This window comes from Anas acuta, chromosome 12 (assembly GCF_963932015.1).
Source record: "Anas acuta chromosome 12, bAnaAcu1.1, whole genome shotgun sequence".
Classification (NCBI taxonomy): Eukaryota; Metazoa; Chordata; class Aves; order Anseriformes; family Anatidae; genus Anas; species Anas acuta.
The window spans coordinates 15,230,486-15,249,963 of NC_088990.1; the positions used below are offsets into that span (position 1 = coordinate 15,230,486).

Sequence of the window (19,478 nt, forward strand, 5' to 3'; positions counted from 1 at the left end):
AATAGCCTGTAATTTTTTTAACCAACTTCAGGAGAACAGCAAAGACAGCATACTGAGAAAGACAGATATCTCTTGGCCTTTTGCCTTCATTCATTCATGAAGTATTGAATTCTTAAGAACTGGCTTGTGCTATTGCTGTTCACTCTTTACACTTAGGGCATGGTGATTGTGGACATAGTGCTGTACAGATAAGTGCAAAGACTTAATTACTTCATGTGTTGCATGCTTCTCCAGTTCAGTTTTTCAGAAAGGAACATCTAGTAAGGAATGAATCCAAATGGCAGAGGAAGAAAGTGAGAACAGAGACACAGAAACAATGATAAGCAGCTCATAGTTTAGATGAGTTTGCGACAGGAAGAAGATTGCACTGAAACTGTGCTGTGCTAGCTAAAACAAAATGCTCCTTAATCTTTAAACAATTATGTGTGAGTGGAAGTTCCAGATGAACTGTTGGATGTTTCTACTTTGCTTAGCGAGAGACTGTGGGAAAGGGTCCAGTGAAACCTGCATCCAGTACTCATACAGTCACAGTGCCTCCAGCAGAGTTGGCTTATCTCTTATTATTTCCTATTTTGTTTACATCTAGAATAGGACAGAACTCTGTTTAAGTAGTATTTAATTACTGCCAAATACTCAGCTTCAGTGATTAGTTCAGGTTATATATGTGTAGTCTGCTAGTCTGCTTTTTTTTTTTTTGCTTAAGCTTAATGGGGTGCATAATTTCCAAAAGTTGCTTTAATGTATTACAGGCTGTGTGTGTTTCAAGTGGAAGCCGTTCCTTGTCCTGCTGTAGTATTCAATTAACCAAAGTTCCATGAATCCCTACTAGATGTGCCACAGAATATGGTTACAAAGAGTAGATACTTATGATCTAAATACTTTTTTCAAGATTTTTCGATAAAGATGAATGCATCTGAATCATCTGGATGGCCCCAGATGAGAGGACTCCACTCGAGACCCAGTAGATGTCCTGCTACTTGGTGAGTCTGACATTTGCACTTCAGAACGTATACTACTTTTTCTTTTGACCTTTTGTGCTTTTTTCTTTTCCTGCAAAGCCATCAAAGCCACAGATGGGAATGTGTTTGGTGGAAAGCAAATGTGCCTTTGCCTTGGCAGCTTGTTGCCTAGGAGGAGCTGCAACTGGAAGGATTTGGTGGGGAATGTCACAAGGGAACACCTAAGACAGAAAATACACCAAAATACTTTGCTATTTCTTTTTGTGTGGCATTACCCAGATGTTGCCCTTGTGTTTATTCAGCTCTGCATCAATATGCTCTCCACAACTGCTCAATTGGAGCTGATAAAGCTTCCTAGGAAGGTTTAGCAATCCCCTTTGACATGTTGTGGCCAGGGGTCACTGTAGTCCAGTTTCACAGTAGGGAATAGAGGCTACTATGGACTTCCTGGGTTTGGGATGTACTTTGGCATTCTTTTTCAAGTAAGGCATTTTCACAGCTGTATTAATGACATAATTAGGCCATTATTGACTACCTCAAGTTCAAAATGTGCCTGTAGGTTAATGAACCACAAACAGTAAGGCGAAGTGGTGTTGTACTATCCTGTTGCAAACTACCATTTTCCTCCTTGTGTGTGCACAGCATACCTTGTGCCTGTCCTGCACTGGACCAAGCTTTCTGTGTTGTTTGGTTGTATGCACGATAGATTTTTGTGCTGCTCTGTCTGTCATCCCATGTGATCTTAATATCTTGTCTACCGCAGAGTCACACAAGAATTGTGTGATTATTAAGATTTTTTAAATGGTTTAGTTACTAAAACCTTTGCATCTATATAAAATGAACAAGATTAATAGGAAATGTTGGGAGCATTTACCCTTTTTGTTCTATTCCTGTTACTTCTCATATGATCATTTCTGGGCCACTGTTAGAGATAACATCTGCAGCAATTTCTAGAGCACTTCTTAATCTAACCAAACCTTTTTTTGTCAAGTTATTCAGCATACCTATCTTTGCCAGTAATGCCATCTTACTTGTTAAGACAAGCTTAGTGATCAGAGTTAATGAACCGTGTTTTGGTATGACTTGAAAGCTAGAAATAAAAGACGAGAAATTGAGGAAGACCCGTGCCCAGGAAGCATGTCAGCAGAGCTGCTTCAATGACAGGGAGCGTAACAAAAGTCGTCATGGTTTTCTCTGTTACATAGAGCTTGAGTGAACTGTGACTGTAGCCTTTCCTGAAGGTGCTTGCAGGTTTTTCAGGCACTCTGTTTTTATGAAAGAGCAAAGCTGTTTTGTCTCTTTGCTGTGCAGGTGCTGCAAAAACTTAGATTGTTACCTCTACAAGCATGCTAAAGATCTGTCCTGCTTTAGCTGTTTCTTACTGTTAGTGACTTGAAAGAGACGTTAAAGAATGCAAACTCATTTTTTCTTCTCACTGAAAAGACGCTGTAGATGCTTGTTTACTCCTCTGATTATTTTCCCCTTTAATTTCGTTTTAAAAACAAAGCTTTACTATATGATATCCTATTGTAGCCTTCAGTGTTTCACACCCTTCTTTCTCTTGTAAAAAACAAACAAACAAAAAACAGACAAAAAAAGTCAATTGGAAAATTGTTTAGTTTTAGGAAATGGGCGAAGATGCTCTAAATGACAATTACATTATATGGTAGGTGTATTAAACCTCAGCAGCCTTTAACACATCAAAGGAAGAAAAAAATATATTATTTCATAATTTAAAGTATCTGGAATACTAAAAACACTTCTGCAAAACACTCACGTGAATAATCCTTACTGTGGCAAGGAGCTCAATTGTTCCCAGTGCTGGTGAAAGGCAGTGGTCTGGCAGCTTTGAGGAATGAAGTCCTCTATTTATTAGCTGGGCAAGTTTCCCAACACACACTGCCTGGTCAGCCTGCTTAAACCCTGATCTGAAGAGTGCGGGATAAGCTTTCTCTAAGGATAACAGGCATTTCAGTTTCCACAGCTCACATAATTCTTGTCTCTATTTGGAGGTTGCCAATTAGTGGAAAGTGAAGGAAGAGAGTTTGCATGCAACTGCAACTCTAATCCACCCAACTTGCATCACGGAAGGACCACCTCAGTGCCTTCTGCAGATTCTGGCGAAACCATGCCAAAAAGGCTGTGAACCTGTCCGAGTTAGCACGTGTTGTAGTGTAAGGATGGGACCCTCCCCTAGAGCCTCAAATCAAAGCAAGGAGAGCAAAATGTACTCCTGCCTCCCTCCTCTTTACTCCCACTCCTCCTCCCAGTCATGCAATTGAGAAGGTGCTTCTATCAGGCAGAGATGCCTTCATCACTGGCAAAAATACTTTTGTGCTCCTGTGCTGGGTTTCCAGGCCTGCAATAACCGAATGCTTAATCTGCAAGAGCTACACTGGTTTACTTAATGGGCGAATCTGGAAGTCGAGGTCTGACCTCCTCAAATTTAGTTGTTCTGTGTAAATACATGCAGAATTGTTTGTAATGCTACTCTATGTTCTGCAGTCGCTGCACATCCCTTTATAATATATGCGGCCAACAAATAATCAGAAATACCATGTTTTTGTTTCTTGTTCTTTTTTAGACACTTGTAACCAGAACTTTGGGATCTCCAAACTGACCCAAGACTATCCTTAAGCTAGAAGAAGACATATTAGCAGTGCAACATGTAGTCCAATTTGTGGATGACATCCTAGAGCAATTATGACATGGTCTGTTTCAAAACAGTTTATGAGCAGGCACTATTTGTGACAGCAGTCCAGTAGCGGTGATGGGACAGCAGAGGATGGATGTGTCCAGAGTTTCCCTATGAATTTCATGAGGTACCAAGACCAGTGATGTTGATAGCAGTGGTAGCAGGACAATACATACGTTAGCAAAAGGTGCTGCATCAGCTGCTTGCACACGACTAAACACCACGTTGAAAAGCTTGTACTGCTCTCAGTACAACTATTGTGATTTGACCTGCTCAGTGAGGCCGTGCTGCCAGCCCGAGCAGCCCAAGCACGCAGCTTCAGCACCTTCTGCGCAGGAGGCACTAGCCATGCAGTAGAGCTGCACGTAACATGGCCTCTTCTGCACGAGGGATGTTCTTCAGCACCCCGCTCACGGCAGCTGTGAGTTCACCTTAAAATCGGGTAATGGACGAGGAGTTCATCACACCGAACCGCACGGCAGTGCCTAGGGAAGGCCGAGCAGCCCGGGAGGTTTTCTGGTACCCGGCTGGGCACCTTTTCCCTGTGTCGAAGCGCACTTGCCTGAAAGAGGTATTGTCTGAAATGTGCCTGCGTGGCCGCAGAGCGGAGGGGTCCTGCGGTGCTGCACGGGGAGGGCATCCTCTGCTGCGGCTGCAGCCCGAGCGTTCCGCGGGGCCCGGGGGGGGGCCGGGGCTGCGCGCTCCGGGGGCCGCCGTGACCTTGCCGGGGGGGTCCCGACCCCGACGGAGCCCGGGCTGCGGCGGCGCCCGCCGCTCCCTCGGCCCGCCCGGGGCTCCGCACGGGGCCGGGGCCGGGGCCGGGGCTCGCCGCCCGCTGCCGCCCGGGGCCGTGGCGGAGGGCGGCGGGCGCGGGGAGCGCGGGGGGTGCGGGGGCGGGGGGTGCGCAGCTCTCGCTAGCGCTGCTTGTGGTCACAGCCAGGCACGCTCACATCCCATCTGGAGCACGCTCGCGTTTCTCCCTTCTGCTTCCCTACCATAGAGTCGCGCTGGAAACAGAAGATAGAGGGAGTGGAGGAGCTCGCCATCTCCAAGCGATCTACAGTGGGAAAAACATGGAGTCCGCTCCGGCAGCCCCCGATCCCGCAGCCAGCGAGCCGGGCAGCAGCGTCTCCGAGGCGGCCGCCGGCGCCAGGGACACCCCGGCGAGCCTGGAGCCGGCCCGGAAAAGCGATGCGCCGGCCGCCGGCCGCAGGCAGAGCTACTCCAGCAGCGGCAGCGGCAGCAGAGGTAGGGAGACCGGGGGGAGGGGGCCGGGGGAGTGGGAGCGGGGTGGGTGGGAGGAGGGAGAGGCGAGGGGGGCGAGGGGGAAGAGGGGCCAGGCAGCGCTCCGCTCCCCCGCCGCAGCGCCCGGGCTCGTCGCGGCCGCGCACGCGAGCTGGGCACGCTCCTGCCCCCCGCAAACCCTCGCAAACTTTTCCAGCTCCGCGACCGCGGCGGGAGGAGGGACGGGCGCGCCGGGGGGACCGGGCGCTGCGCCCCGCTCCGCTCCGCTCGCCGAGGGGCAGCGCGCTCCGAAATTACATAATTTGATAAATATATAAAGCAACAGCCCGAGCGCCGGGCTCCGGGGGAACAAACTTTTAAAGCTGCAGCGTCCTTCCCTTCCCTTCCTCCCGCTTCGCTCTCCTCTCGCCCGGCTCCCCGTGACAGCTCCCCGCGGCGCGCTGCTGCCCGCTCCGTGCCCGCTCCGCCCGCGGCTCAGCGCCGCTGCGGGGGGCTCCCAACTTGGCCGAGGGGCCCCCGGCTGCAGCGCGCCCACCCCGCGGCGGAGCCCCCCCGGCCGGAGCTCCGGGCCCCCCCCGTCCCTCAGGTGGCGGCCGGGGTCGAGCCGCAGTGCCCGGGGGCTCGGTGCGGGGGTGCAGGGGGGCGCGGGGGGGCTGAGCCCCGCTGCTCGCCCGCGGCTCGCCAGGCGCTGCCCCTGCCGGGGGCCGAGGCGCCGGGTGAGGGGGCGATGGACTGGGGGGGGGGGGGGAGGGGGGGGGGGCAAAGCGGGCGGCCCCCAGCGGCTGCCGGGGGGAGAGGGGCGACCGGCAGAGGGGGGGGGAGTGTTGGGGTCGCCCCTCCCCGGCTGGAGGCTGGAACATGGCTGACCATGTGCTGCCGAGTGTTTGGCAGCGCCCCCCTCCCGGCCACACCCCCCCCCTCCCCGCCGCCATCCCACTGGGGGGAACCGAGGGGGGGCCGCGCCCGGGGGCGCCTTGGGATGGAGGGGGGGGGGAGCGTGGGGCGAGAGGGGCTGCGGCCCTCGCCCCTTATGTAACGGGGTTCCCGCCGCGGGGGGGGCGCAGCGCCCGCGATGTGCCGGGGGGCGGCCGGGACCTTCCGGGGCGGCGTCAGGCTCCGAGCCCCCCCCGAGCCCCCCCCCCGGCCCCCCCAGCCGGGCAGGCGGCTGCTGCCGGCGGGGTCCCGCGGCTCGCCCGGCGCCGCGTTACATAACGCGTGTGTGCGTGTGTATATGTGTGTGCGTGTGTGTGTGTGAGTGTCGGGGGGCTTCCCCCGGCCCCCCCCAGCCGCCGGGGCCGTGCCGCCGGTGCCCCGCTGACCCCCAGGCCCCTCCTCCGCCGGCGCTGGGCGAGCAGGGGGGGCCGCTCCGTGCCGGCGCCGCGCTGCGTTATGTAACGGCCCGCGGGGAGCGGGGAGGGGGCGCCGGGGGTCCCGGCGGTGCGCGGCCCCTGGCGGGGGCTGCGGGGAGAGGAGCGGCCGGCGGAGTGTTTGGGTTTGTCGGGTGATGTCACGGAGCTGGCAGAAAACGCGAGCGTGCTCCTCGAGTGCGGGCCGCCAGGAGAGCGGGGCTGGCGGGGGGTCGGGGCCGGCGTTACGGAAATCCGAGCTTTGGCAATAAAGTGCCCTGCGCGCCCGCCCGGCGTGTAAAGCCCAGCACACAGCACCCTGCGGGAAGGCAGCGCGGTGCTGCCAGCCCAGCCGCCCTGAAAGCAGGACTGGATGGACGTGCAATGTGGTCCTCAGAGACTTGCAGCTTTTTTTTTTTTTTTTTCTTTTCCCACTCTTGAGATAGAATCCGAATTCTTTCATATGGTTCTGGATTTCTTACGGCAACAGCATGACCTTAATGCGTGACGAGTATAGGTGAATTTATTTTTAGAACAGCTGCATCGTAAGCTCATACGTTCAGCTGTGTATTGACTCGAAGAATTTGCCTCTTTGGGTTGTGATTCTGTAATGTGTTCCAAGTTGGCAGATCTGGACTTTTGTGCAGTCAGTATGGAGGAGTGGTACAGTAAACACAAATACACCCGCACTCACCTGTCTATCTGTAAGAATCCTTGTTTGACTCAGCAAACCTTTTGAAACAATAGAAATGTTTGTTTTGTACCCTTTATTTTCATAGCTGCACCTGCTGCAAAGCAGCTTTGATACTTAAGAATTTATAATAGCCGGCTTATCTAGAAGAAGAAAACAACACTGAAGAAAAAGCTATTGATGAAGAACAAATGGGGAAATTTGCCATAGACTAAGTTATTGAGTGCAGCTTTAGTTATGCTAGCATTTCAAAATACCTTATTCCTTGGTACACATGTATATTTGGAGTGCCACATCCTTAAGTATTTTGATTTTTATTTTGTTAAGGTTATGCTCTTTTTGTCACAGTGTGTAATACTTAATGGAAAGCATAAATTCAGGAGTAATTAAAAGCACCATTCAAACTAAGAATCGTTACCCGATTTATTTAGGGGATGGGAGCATGCATGCATGTATGCTGGCGTACTTTGGGACGTTTCTTGTAGTCTGATACCAAAACTGGTCATTAGAAAGATGACAACATGCATGGAACAAGTGGGAAATTATTAGTAAAGCCCTTTTTTCTTTTTCTTTTTTTTTTTTTTTTTTTCCCCAAGAGAAGAGAGTATTGTTACTGTTAACGTTGATGATTAAGATTTCCCTAAGAGCCATCACAGTCCAGCAGGTTAAAATCTCAGTCTGTGTGTGTTTTTTGCCATAAGGGCTTGTAGTTTTCCATGGGAAGCAGCAAGAATGCTTCGCTCACCTGCTATGACCCTGGACTGAGACTCTAGGTGCCATTTGTTACCCTTTGCAGGCTTTGACATCTGTGGAGTTCTCCCCGTGCTGCAGTCTAAGGCTTCATGTTCTACTAGTCCACTTAAAAGTAGTCATAATTGAATAAGCTATGTTTTAATAGAGAGCTGTTGCCTCATAAAAAATGAAAAGTATGTAAAAAGCTTTTTAATCTGATAAAAAAAAAATGCTCTGTTTTGGAGAGCTGAGCGCTTGGTCTCAGTCAATCAAGAGAGGACGTCTCATGGAAAAAAATTGAAAGGCAGCATTGGCAGCGGTGACAGATGCTAGGTTTACATATCTTTATGGTATCTGGTGTTTTCTAATAGAAAGCTGAAGCTGTGTAGGTGCTTGTATTCTTTTTTCCTTGCTGTTGAACTGTTGTTCACTGTTTTCCAGCAATCTTACTGTTTTATTTGGAATTTAATGTCATCTTTTCATCCAAATTCTTTTTTTTTTTATTGGTAGATTGGGGTGCTGGTTGTGGTTTTTGCCAGTTTCATTTTAATTGGGGTGATGCTCCACAAGTGAGGATGTGACTTTGTTAATAGTGATATCAGTAGGTTTGTTTTGTTCTTTTCTTTAAATATTCTACTACTAGATTTTCTACCTTTCTGGGTTTAGACTATTTCACAGAGTATACTTGTAAAAAAAATTGATGCATCATTTTTGGGAGAGGTCTTTGGATTTGTTCAAATGTGGGCATGTTGTAGAGATTATTTAGGTTGTCTTTGTCATCATAGCGGGCCATGCTTTGTGCACTACTGATTTAGTTATATTTTGGTGTATTATATGTGCTATGAATCCTTTAAAGGACATCGATGTTTTAAATGCTTGTAGCATAGGAGCAATGATAGCAGCAGTATGTTGTTCTCTTAGGAACAGTGCAGCTCTCATTTCAATAAACCGTAACCTATTCTCTGATTTTATTTGCTTGAGAAACATCTCAGGAGCTCATAAACCAGTATGTAAATACTGTTATCGTTCAACTAAATGCTGTGATTTTACTAAATAAAGAATGTGTTTTGTAATGGAGATTAACGGGCTGTGTGACAATTTCAGTTTTGGGTACAGCGCTGTGTTTGAATGGAAAGGGCAATTTCAGCTTTGGGAGGTTGTGTGATTTTTCTTGTATTTGTTTTCTAAGCTACAAAAATGTGTATTGGGGAAAATCTGGAATGTCTCAATTGATCTCAGTGGATTTAATCTGAGAGCTATCCCAGTGAAAAAGAGAGGGGGAAAAAAAGCTAGTTTTAAATTACTGTGCTATCTATATCTCCCTTGAAATCAATTCATGTGCTGGTGATCCATTCTCTGCTGAAACGGTTATGAAGAACAAGTTTTCAGTAGCATACAGTTGTAGAAGACAAGATGTTAAAAATAAAAATATATATGTATTTTGGGGTATATCTCAATGTGCTGCCAAGTCTGGCTGCTCTGTAGCTTAACGTTTGCTTACAGGCCATGTGTTTCCTTGCTCGTAAATGTGAAGCAGAGGGGCTTGTGGGCAGAGGCAGCAGCAGCCGGCGTCCCACAGTTGCGGAAGGCAGAGGAAGGAGAGCGCTGGTCCCAGAGAGCTCCCAGGGAGCTGTCAGAAGGGAGCAGTGCACTCGACTCAGGGCCCTCCCTCTCTGTTGAGTCAGCTATGCCACCTCCTCAGCTGCCTGTCCCTCCCAGAGCCTTCCCTCAGCTGCAGGCACCTGTGCCATCCAAGGCTCGCTGCCATCTTAATTCCTCGGGCAGGATGGGGGGGATCACTGACAGCTTCTCGAGTGGAGCCGAGTTTGTCACCGTACACTTACGCCTGGACCTGAGCTCCCTAGTGAGATTCTGTAGGTTTCCTGAATTTCTCTGGCATTGATAGAAATGCAAGTTCATACAAGTCAGGCTGGGGAAGCATGGCATCCACACTTCATAGGCAGATTTCTGCTGTCCCGTTTTTCTTTTTTGTTTCTTTCAACTATCTCTTCTTTCACCTATTGCTGTTGCAGTCTTTGTAGCCTTGGTAATCACTTCTGGAAGCATATTTTACAGAGCTGTTGGTGTTCAGAATAAAACGTGTATCCACGGCTGGCAGCCAGTTCGTGCCTCCTTAGCTGCTCGGATCCTCGCAGATGCATGGAGGGGGGCTTGGCAGAGCACAGAGGCTGGATTCTTGCACTGTCACTAGATCTGTGTTACACAATTCATGTCATGAACTGAACTTCATTTGAAAGGTTGTTAGCTTTTTTGGCCTTACTGTTTTGACAGAAGGCTTTCTATATCTTTGCTGTTCTGACAATTGGAAGGCCTCTTCTAACTAAATGCATTCGTGTTCAGGTAGTTCTCCTGCTTCTTTAAATATTGGTTATAAAATCTCCTTGCACTGAAAATGAGGAGAGGCTGGTATTGTGTTTTTTGATAGCCGAACCAACGTACTTCTGTTCTCTGACTCATGGTTTAGTACTTGAGCTATGTGTTGTAGATAGTCTGTGCTGATAGAAACACAAGAATAGCTTGGGCTGTAGGTTAGGAGGGGTTAATCCTATACTTTCTTGAATGTAAAGGTTGTGAATTATTTTTCATACTCTTATCTGAAGACTCATCTAGGCATGTTTCATGCACAGCAACAACTGAGCTCGTCAGAGACTAAAGGTATTAGGGTGTGTACTTTTATGAAGAAATTGTGGGGCTTATTTTACAGCAGTTTAATCTTCTAGTTTAGCCTCATTGCACCATTCATTTGGAAGGATCCCCAGGTGTTTTAAACACTATCGGGAACCATTTTGCTTATTACCGAAATCCAGCCACTTCTAGTGTGGAATCTGACAGCTGCTTAATGGTGCTCAGCCATGCTAAGCAGATCAGAACAGAAAGTGAAGAATACCATACCTGATTGAAACACTCTGAGGGATTTTAGGTACAGATAATATAATTATCTACATTGGAATTGGGTCAAACAGCACTATTCCTGTAGAAAATTACTGGATATTTTCAGTGCCTGTGTATGGTCAAGAAACTGGTTTAAAATACCTGGAAATTGTACCCGCAGCAGTGAGGTAATCGAAGATCCTGCTGTTTACCATATTGTGATCACCAGTTGCAGTATTAGCAGTGTTTTCTTCAGGTATTTCGCTGCATATTCACTGTTTGGTCTGTGATGGTGTCGGAAATGGTACAGAACTGAGGAGAGAGCTGGGTGTTGCAGTCGTTCCTTTGTGAGGCAGATTTCTGTGCAGTTGCTTTCTTTAAAAAGTGCTGCCTGTATTCTGGGATGTGTCCGGATATTTCTGAGGGTTTAAAAATGGTTAGAGAGGGTCTGTTGCTGCTAGGCCAGTAATGCGTCGGGTGCGTGCGTGTCACAGGCCTTCCTTTTGGAAAATCGGTGGCTATCTTCCAGTTGTCTTCAATTTCACTTTCCATACAGTCTTGCAAAATAGAATATAAGCAGAAGATCTGAGGATGCAAAGGAACAAATGTTAAAATTCATGATCAAGTTGAATGTATATAAATGCCCCAGTAATCATGACTGACTGCAGAGGCTTTCATTTGTAATTTAATCTAATAATTTCCGTGCATTTCTAAAGGAACACACTATGAAGCTAGCAACTCGTGAAAAATTGCTGTGCTGTTACAAACAGCATTTGAGCTGGCATTATAACAGCGTGATAGATAGATAGTGAGATGGAGAACAAAGTTAGCGGTTGAAACCGAGCTGAGAGAAATTGCTAGCAGAATGTGAGAAAGCAGAGCTGGATTATGATAACCTCCCTGGTAGAATCAAATTAAACCTTTTTAAAGGTTTTATTGATTTTAGTTTGTAGTTGTACTCTGTATTTACCTCACATGGGTACAGGAGATTAATGAGGCAGGTGTAGTGATCAAGGAGTGAAAAACTGCGGTGCTGCTGTTCTTTTTTAAATGTTTCATTTTGTACAGACTGTGGGATATTTACAGCGTTAATTGACAATATGTCTGTCAGCTTCAGTCCTGCAACTGTTTAAATGGATTGAAAGTGCTTAATATACAACAGCAGTGGCAATGAAAACTCCTGGACTCCTCAAAGGGGGTTGAAGAAACAGGTGCCCCCCGCCCCCCAATTCTTTTCTAACTCACTTGAGCATGCTTAAACAATGTGTGCTTGTCCCAGTCTATGCTTGTCCAAAGAGACAATTTGCATGAAGAATGGTGAATGTTGGCTGAGAAGGCTATGGCTGGCTTTGAGAATGCGGCTGAAAGAACGCAAAATGAAAGATCAGGAAAGAGGTAGACCATTTGGCATAACAGCTATCAAGTATACCTCCAATGCACTGCCAACTCCTCACATCTGAGAGAGGAATTTTTTTCAGTAGTTACATAGAAGTGTATGCCTTATATTTCTGGGCTACATGCATTTGCAGAACTGTAGACACCATGGGGAAAACTTAAATTATGTATTAGTAGAGCTTGACTTGACTGTTCTGGTACTGAAGCAAGGTCTGTTAGATACAGTCAAGGATAAAACCAAGGCCAAGGCTTGTGAAATACAGATTATAGGTTTTATTTTCTTCCTGTCATGGAACTGTGAAAATACTTAAAGTAGGATTTCACCTCGTAGTTTCTCTTCAGAGGTACAGGTGGGAAAAATGTGTCTCTGTGAACTGATGGATGACTTTGCCAAAGGTCTCTATCAAATGCAAATTAGTTAGAGGGCTGTGCTGTGTTGCATCTGCAACTAAGGGCGGAAAGGTAAGATTTGAACTATTACGTTTAAAGAAGTACTGAAATTTATAAGACAAGCTAAAATACAGATTTTCTTAATACTGCACTTGAAGTCAAAAACTGTCAGTATAAAGTAAATTCTAAATCCTGTGTATATTAAAAAATAAAATAAAATGAAACCAATCTCAAAGGAAACTGGGGCATAACAGAAATCCTTCCTCTCTTTGCATCATCCTTCATTTGTGTAATCTTAAGAGCAGTTTTATAGTTGTTTGTGTTATGATTATAGAAGTTAGGAAGGGTCTTTTTCTGCCTGGGTTATTATCAGGTGAGCTTTTAGAAGTTCCATTGGAAGGTACTCTGCACTGTTAGCATCTGATGTTGAATCATAGTGTTTTTGAGACAATGCACGTAGAAGTCTGTTAGCAAAAGCACAAGAGCAACTCTTTCCAGGGCTGATGCTTGGAAGAATAGTAAATGAAGCAAAATGTAGTGGTATTGTAATTTCAGTTGGTCTTTAGACTTTGAGAGTCTTTTAAAAACAAACCAATAAGTCATTTCTAAAGATGTTATCATTCAACACTCTTGATATTTGCAGTGATATATTATATTCTACTAAAATCACATGTACTTTTAAAAACTGAAGTAACCTTATTTCCACAATCAACAATCTGCAAGAGATCAGATTAAGGTATGTTGTGTTAGCAGCTTGAAAACTACTCTTGGCTATTAAGAGTTCTGATCTGCTGGCAGAAGACTCGATCCTGTGACAGTCTCTATGTGTGATTAATACCAAGCATCATGAATGATTCTGTTGATGTCAGTGATACTATTTAAATGTACAAAGCTGCATGTGTGTTAAGGATCAAGGGAGGACTGCTAGCAATGAAGAACTGCACTGTAAGGTTGTTGAAGAAAAATAGACTTCTAATACCAATGGACATGGCTTTGGAAAAGACATGAATGAACTGTCGTTTTCAGGGTAGGTAGTACTGGGTGAGTAACTGTAGTTACTTTGGCAGATATATTATTATTCTGCTATAATTTTAGTTCCAGGATCATATTGCAGCTCCATCACTGGCAAAGAATGTATATCCTCATTTAAGGACTGTTGTTAGGAGATGAGCAAGGATTTTCCTGTGTGGAGTTGCACTTGTCTGTCATTGTATATGGAATGTGTTCGTTAGGAGTAGTAAAAGTTTGTAACTGGTGAAATCTTAGCTCTATTCCTACTAGAATGCTTTGCTGTGTCCTGCTAGAGAGCAGGAAGGAGGGAAAGGGGAACAGCCCGTAAGGATTTAACTGTAGAAAATCTAGAAGCTGACAGTTGAGGTGACCTGGCTTAGTGGTGTCCATATCAACTACTTTGGCTAGTTGTCAAAATCGGTTTATGCTAGCTTGGCTTCGTCCAACAGTGTGACTGTAACAGAGTTCTCTGCCTTCACCCCATCCCAGGCAAATTATACTCTAGAACTTCACCTCTTTTTAGGGCTTCCTGGCTCCAGTTAGTGAGGAAATTGCAGTTGATAATTGTGTTGACCTTAACACCCTACTGAAATTACAGCATCCTAGATATGCTCTGGTATGACTATTAGTGCAATATCCAAGGATATGCAGAAGATCAAGGGATGGTAATACTTATTTATTTTTAAAAGGGAAACAAAATTCCTTTGAAATTCCAGTTAGTCATTAATTTTCCACAGCAGTGACTGTATCTCTTAGAGGATAAAGCAGTTCAGTCTCTAAAATATTTAGTTTCAGTTCTCCAAAGAACACCCGCCTGTACCACATTCACCTCAGAAGGGATAGGGACAAAATATTCTGGACAAAGCCAGGATCAGCTAGGTTTCCAAACAGCCAAAAACTTCCTTTTAGCAGGCTGTGTTTTGTCCCAGAGATGGGCTTCTCCGTTCTAGCAGTGTGCTGAAATGGTTGACTGGAGTTCAAGTCCCCCTTCCTGTTGTTTTCAGCCCAATTTAGAGGTTGTAGAAATGGCTTGTCACAGATCTCTGGAATTGGCAATTCCCTTCTGAATTTCTTTCGCGTATCCTTTCTCTCTCTCTCTCTCTCTTTTTTTTCCACAGCAGCAGTTCAAAGCAGAATGTCTTCAGGGATTTGAGAGCAAATGATCACAAGTGTTTAGGTGGGGACTTGTGCCAATATACTCAAAATATTTTGTTGCATTGCCTTTGTCTGCACACAGCAGAATGCATGCGGGAAGCAGACTTAGCTCTGGAAGGACAGCAATAGAAAAATGCAAAAACAAACCCAGAAAGGAAGTAAGTGAAGCCAAAGGGGAGCTTGTAGTTTAGGGTAATGAACAGTAAAAGAAAGACGTGGTACTTAAAGAAGAAGTGTAATGAAAGGGCTCAAAGGAAAGATGACTGATTTAGAGAACAGCCTGAAAAATAACCCTAACGTTTGGAAAAGGGCTGGAATAGAGGGAGAAGCTACAGTGCCTATTGAGGGGCAGAGGATTTTGTTGCATTATTGCCTCAGGACAATTCATAAATGAATATTCTGTGATCTTGTTTTTACTGAGGAATGTAATAAAACATTTTTTAGTGGACGATGGAGTCTCAAACAGTTGACTGAGATTTGCTTCAGCACCCTATTGTTCCCAATGAGCTCTGACTAAATGCTTTTGCCATAGATGTGCTAATGTGTTATATGAATTACTTGTCTTATGTCAGTGCTGTAAAATTAGAAGCCCTTCCCCACAGTGTGTTGAGCAGATTAAAATCCAAGCCTGTTTATATGGTCCAGGAAAGTGCAAATTATCTTAAATAAACAAAAGTATTGTGATCTAACCAGGGGGATGCTGTGAGACAGTGGTATGAAGCAAATGCATTTTGTAACCTAGATGGTGAGACAGGTTTCCAGCTTCCCTTGATAAGGTTTGTGGTGTTCTGATTTCTGCCTTATATCAAAGAGTTTGAGATTGGTAGTTTCTACTAAGATACCCCTTGTGTTTGAAAATTAACTTCCTAGGCAGCTGTGCAGTTCCCTTTCCAAAACCTTTGCAGTGACTGAAGGGCTACATCTACCTTCTTGTAGGCAGTTCAGGGACAGATTTCTGGCTGTTGTGAAGAGTGCTAAGCATCATATAAGAGGCTACTACTAGATATTTTTTGTAAGGAAGAAATCGTTTGAAGTAGTAGTTGTCCGATGGCTTTACAGTGGTGTATATGAAATTCAGCATTCACTTTACTCTCTTCAACTCTTGTATGCCAGTCCCTCCTGTTCCTCCCTCCCTTGTAGGTAGAATGTAGTGTAGTTGCAGTGGTATTTCACCTCTACTGGCTTACTCTAATCTTAGTGTCATCATGTTCCAAGACACTCAGTGATAACTGCTCTTCTACCCAGACAGTATTTGTCACATAAAAAGTCTAAAACTAGAATGAAATTACTGCAGACATGAAGTACTTAAGGTAAAAAGAGTATCTTAACTGTGTTTGAGCAACAACTTAATTAGGAGATCCCATGCTGTTGTTGGACTTGATGATCTCAGAGGTCTTTTTGAACCTAAATGTTTCTATGGTTCTACTGTAATATATATTTGGGAAGGGACAGAGTAGTGATGTGACATCAGAGTCAGCATGGTACTTTTTTGGACTCAGTTTCTATTTTGGTGATTTTCTTACTTACTTCTCTTATTTCCCTGCATGGAAATAATAACCAAGGTTGTATATTGCTATACCAGTATAATGTGACTCCTTAGGGCCTCTCCAGATCATGATCAGGGTTGAGAAGTTGTGGAAATAGCTAATGGCTGCACTGTATGGAGGTTTTGACTGAGACACACTGAGCTTCAAATCCCAAGGCCAGAAAAAAGGCAGGACATACGTGAGAGATGGCCCCTCAGTGCCTCTGGCCAGGGAGTGGGTTGGCAGCAGCCGGCTGGTAAGTGCCAGAGAATGCACACCCACACTTACCTGGTTCAGTCCTGCTTCCTACAGGAAACAGAGGAAGGGGTAAGTACAAGTCTGGTGTTACTCTATTTGTTGGTGTCAGAGGAGGAAGAGGAAGTAAAAACTATGCCTAAACTGTTTTCCTTCTTACTCTACAGCTTCTAGTCTAGGTATCCTTTGGTAAGACTAGCTCCATGCAGCCATGTGTCCCTGGGCTATCTGTGTGCTTTGGTGGTGCAGGAAATGCAAAACCTGTGCTCTGTTGCTGGTGCTGTAGTGAAAGCTACTGGTGTGTGTGCAGTTATGCCAGCAGAAGGGAGATTTTTTCAGTTTATTTTGTGTTCAGGGGAAGAGTTTAACTATGTCAGCATAAAAATGTTTTGTTTCATAAAAACTGTCAAGATAGCCATGCTGGAGACAGTGAGGGCTGGGGAGGAACAGGACCCCTCTGCTGCAGCTGTATCAGCAGAAGCTGTGTTGTGTGGATGGTGCTTAACAACCGTCAGGGGCACCTAGAGAACCTCCTGCTTAGCTCCTAACTGCTAAACCGCTGCTGGCCCGTGGAGTTACATGGTTTATCTTGTAGGAAAGACTTCAGATCCCGTGTAAACTATACGCTGAAGTCTTGGGGTGATCTAAGAAAATAAGTTTTGGTGCATTATGTAACTAACGATATTAAAACTGCATAAGAAACAGATAAATAGCTTTTTGTAGCAGGCGAGGGCAGGAAAGGTCCTTCTTTTGGTATAAATTCTTACCTGCTTTTATGAGAGTATTTGCCTCATACTTGACAAGACCAGCACAGGGTTGAGTTGATCTCATGCAGTTTGATTTTTGCAACCACATTTAAATATAAATGCAAGCAGTTGAGTTTTTTTGTGTAATGCTGACATTTCTATGTGATATTTCTCCCAGAAAAGTAAATATTTCTCTGTTACTGCTTTCCAGTATAATGTTTTCTGTGTAAACACACAGCTTTTGATTTGCATTTCTTTTTAATTTTTCCAATATGTTTTGTTTTAAGCATAGAGACTTGAAACTGCTGGACATTGCTAAGAGCAAAGCGTTATAGACGTGAAACAAGAACAAAACGGGGAGTAATTAAGGCTTTCTTAATATTAAGGCATTTGATATTATTATTACCTTTAAATATGGCAGTTCAAATTTAAGGCATACTTTAGATTAAAACATGATAAAGCTTTTGTGCGTGGCTTCCACCAGCCTTTATAAGGACTGAGCAGGCTGCTTGCCTGCTTTTAGACAAATTAGAAGTAATTTGTCTTCTAATGTGCGTTTAATAGTACTATGGCAGTCATTCAGTTTTGCAGACTCAGGTAGACTTGTAGCGTTGTGGAACAGTTTCTAATACATTGCAGAAACATGTTACTCAAGGAACTGCAGGAATAGATAGCCTCTTGATGTTTTCCATAAGAAAGAGCAAGTTGAAAGAAAAATAAATTCCTTTTCAGTGTCGCGGTGGTTATAAATTTGTTTTCTGTTGCTGGTGAAATTTACTTGTGCATGTTGCAAATGAGGTGTTTAGGACTTTAGGACTTTAGGACTTGTTTAATGCTTCGTGGTGGAACTGTGGAAGATGGAGTGCAGATGTCGCGATGCACGTCACTGAGTGCTGCACTTATTTGCCTGGATGCAGGTGTCCAGAGTCACTGTGTCAGGGGAGGGCAGAGTTGGGAAAAAAGCATGGTGTAGGTTTGTGTACTGGACGAGGTGATTCAGTTCTGTGTGTGGGGTAAGAGTTCTTACTGGGGCAATTGAGTTATCAAGAGAAAAAAGTCTTTTAGAAGTGCTTAAAAACAAGCATAAATTGTTTGAATTCTTAGTAGCAGTATTTCATGTGGTTTATGTGATCAAATCTGTGCCTAAAAAGAAATGGGAAGGGATCACATGGCCTTAAAACTTTTTCTATTGGTATATTTTCCTTTGGACACAGGGAAATACCCCCGACCCCCATGTTCACCCACAGCATGTGTGAGGTGACTGCAGTCACTGCATGGCCACATCTGACGTGGTTCAGCTGGGAGCAGATCCCAGTCAGTGTCTCATGGCTCAGCATCGTTAGGGGATGAGAGGGTGTTGGGAGGGCTCCGGTTTGATGGTGGCCACATCAGACGCTACTGCAGATTCTGAGCTTAAAATGGAAGTGTGTGCTCGATACATGCTACCAGCCATCAAAGACTGTTCAATCCCAGTGGATTTTCAGATTCGGGATGCGAAGAGCATTGAAACACAGTTTGTTGCATAACTTCAGATCCCTAATATGTGGTTGTTTTATGGATAAGGATTAAGGGCAGGTTTTGTCCAAAGAGACTTTTAGGAGCTGGAGATATCTAAAATATCATTAATAAAATTTTCTACTTTTTATTACCATGTCTTGCTGATGCAGGTGTTACCGTTAAAATTAGTAAGGAAGGCTGGTATTTAATCTGAAGTTAATACAAAGTCAAATTAAGTGAAGCAGAGGAGCCCAAGGTCACTGCTGTAGGCCTTAAAGAAAAAAGCTGATGCCTGCTTTTTGGTTTGTGTCTTCAGGGACCATTGCTGAAGACCTGTATTTGACAGACTTCAGAGCAAAGGAGTTTTATCAGAGTACTTTATAGTCAAAGTAGTAGCTAGTAGAATGGAGCTAGAAATGATGGGCCTCTCCATGGATCTTCTGTCGCATTGGGAAAATACAGCAGATACCTTATCAATAAATTTGGAGTAGCATATTCTGGATGCAACATCATCTGTACATGTTCAGTGAGAAGGGAGAAAATACCACTTTACAGAAGAGGTGCACATTCTCTTGCAGCAGTTGACAGGTGGATTTGCCGTCAGAGAACTAACGGTGAGATTCTTATGGGAGAAACAAGCTGCAAGTCTTTCCTTAGAGTACAAGAGAACTGATAGAAATATAAAACTAAAAGAAAACCCTACAGGTTTCTGTTGCCTCCTTCCTCATTTTGAACTTAAGTTAGGTGAACAAATTTGGAATAGCATTGATGCCAGCTGTCTGACTGGAAAGGACAGGAAGTTGGGAATTTGGAGAAGAGATGGAATCCCAAGCATTGGTGGGCTTTGGACTTCTCTCATACCAAAACCCAAGGCAGTAATTAGTATAAAAGAGTATTGCATTGTGCATAATGCACCACATACTTCAAACAGAAATCAAATACA

At 45.0% G+C, this 19,478-nt stretch overlaps 1 protein-coding gene and 1 long non-coding RNA gene across 4 annotated transcripts in view; one reads left to right on the plus strand and one right to left on the minus strand.

The window, feature by feature from the left end:
• The window catches only part of LOC137863093 (uncharacterized), a 508,128-nt gene that overhangs the window by 80,686 nt on the left and 407,964 nt on the right, over positions 1-19,478 (minus strand). The gene's annotated exons all lie outside the window — the stretch shown is intronic.
• RORA (RAR related orphan receptor A) overlaps positions 1-19,478 on the plus strand; it is a 409,489-nt gene that overhangs the window by 33,944 nt on the left and 356,067 nt on the right. Inside the window, exons 3-5 of one of the 3 annotated variants that reach the window (XM_068695954.1) lie at positions 890-980; positions 3,544-3,781; positions 4,655-4,902. In XM_068695954.1, coding sequence (XP_068552055.1) covers positions 3,768-3,781; positions 4,655-4,902 — 262 coding nt within the window. In that variant the 5' untranslated portion in view covers positions 890-980; positions 3,544-3,767. Of the gene's footprint in view, positions 1-889; positions 981-3,543; positions 4,226-4,654; positions 4,903-19,478 lie in introns of those variants that run through there. The other 2 variants (XM_068695953.1, XM_068695952.1) reach the window with 2 other exon arrangements.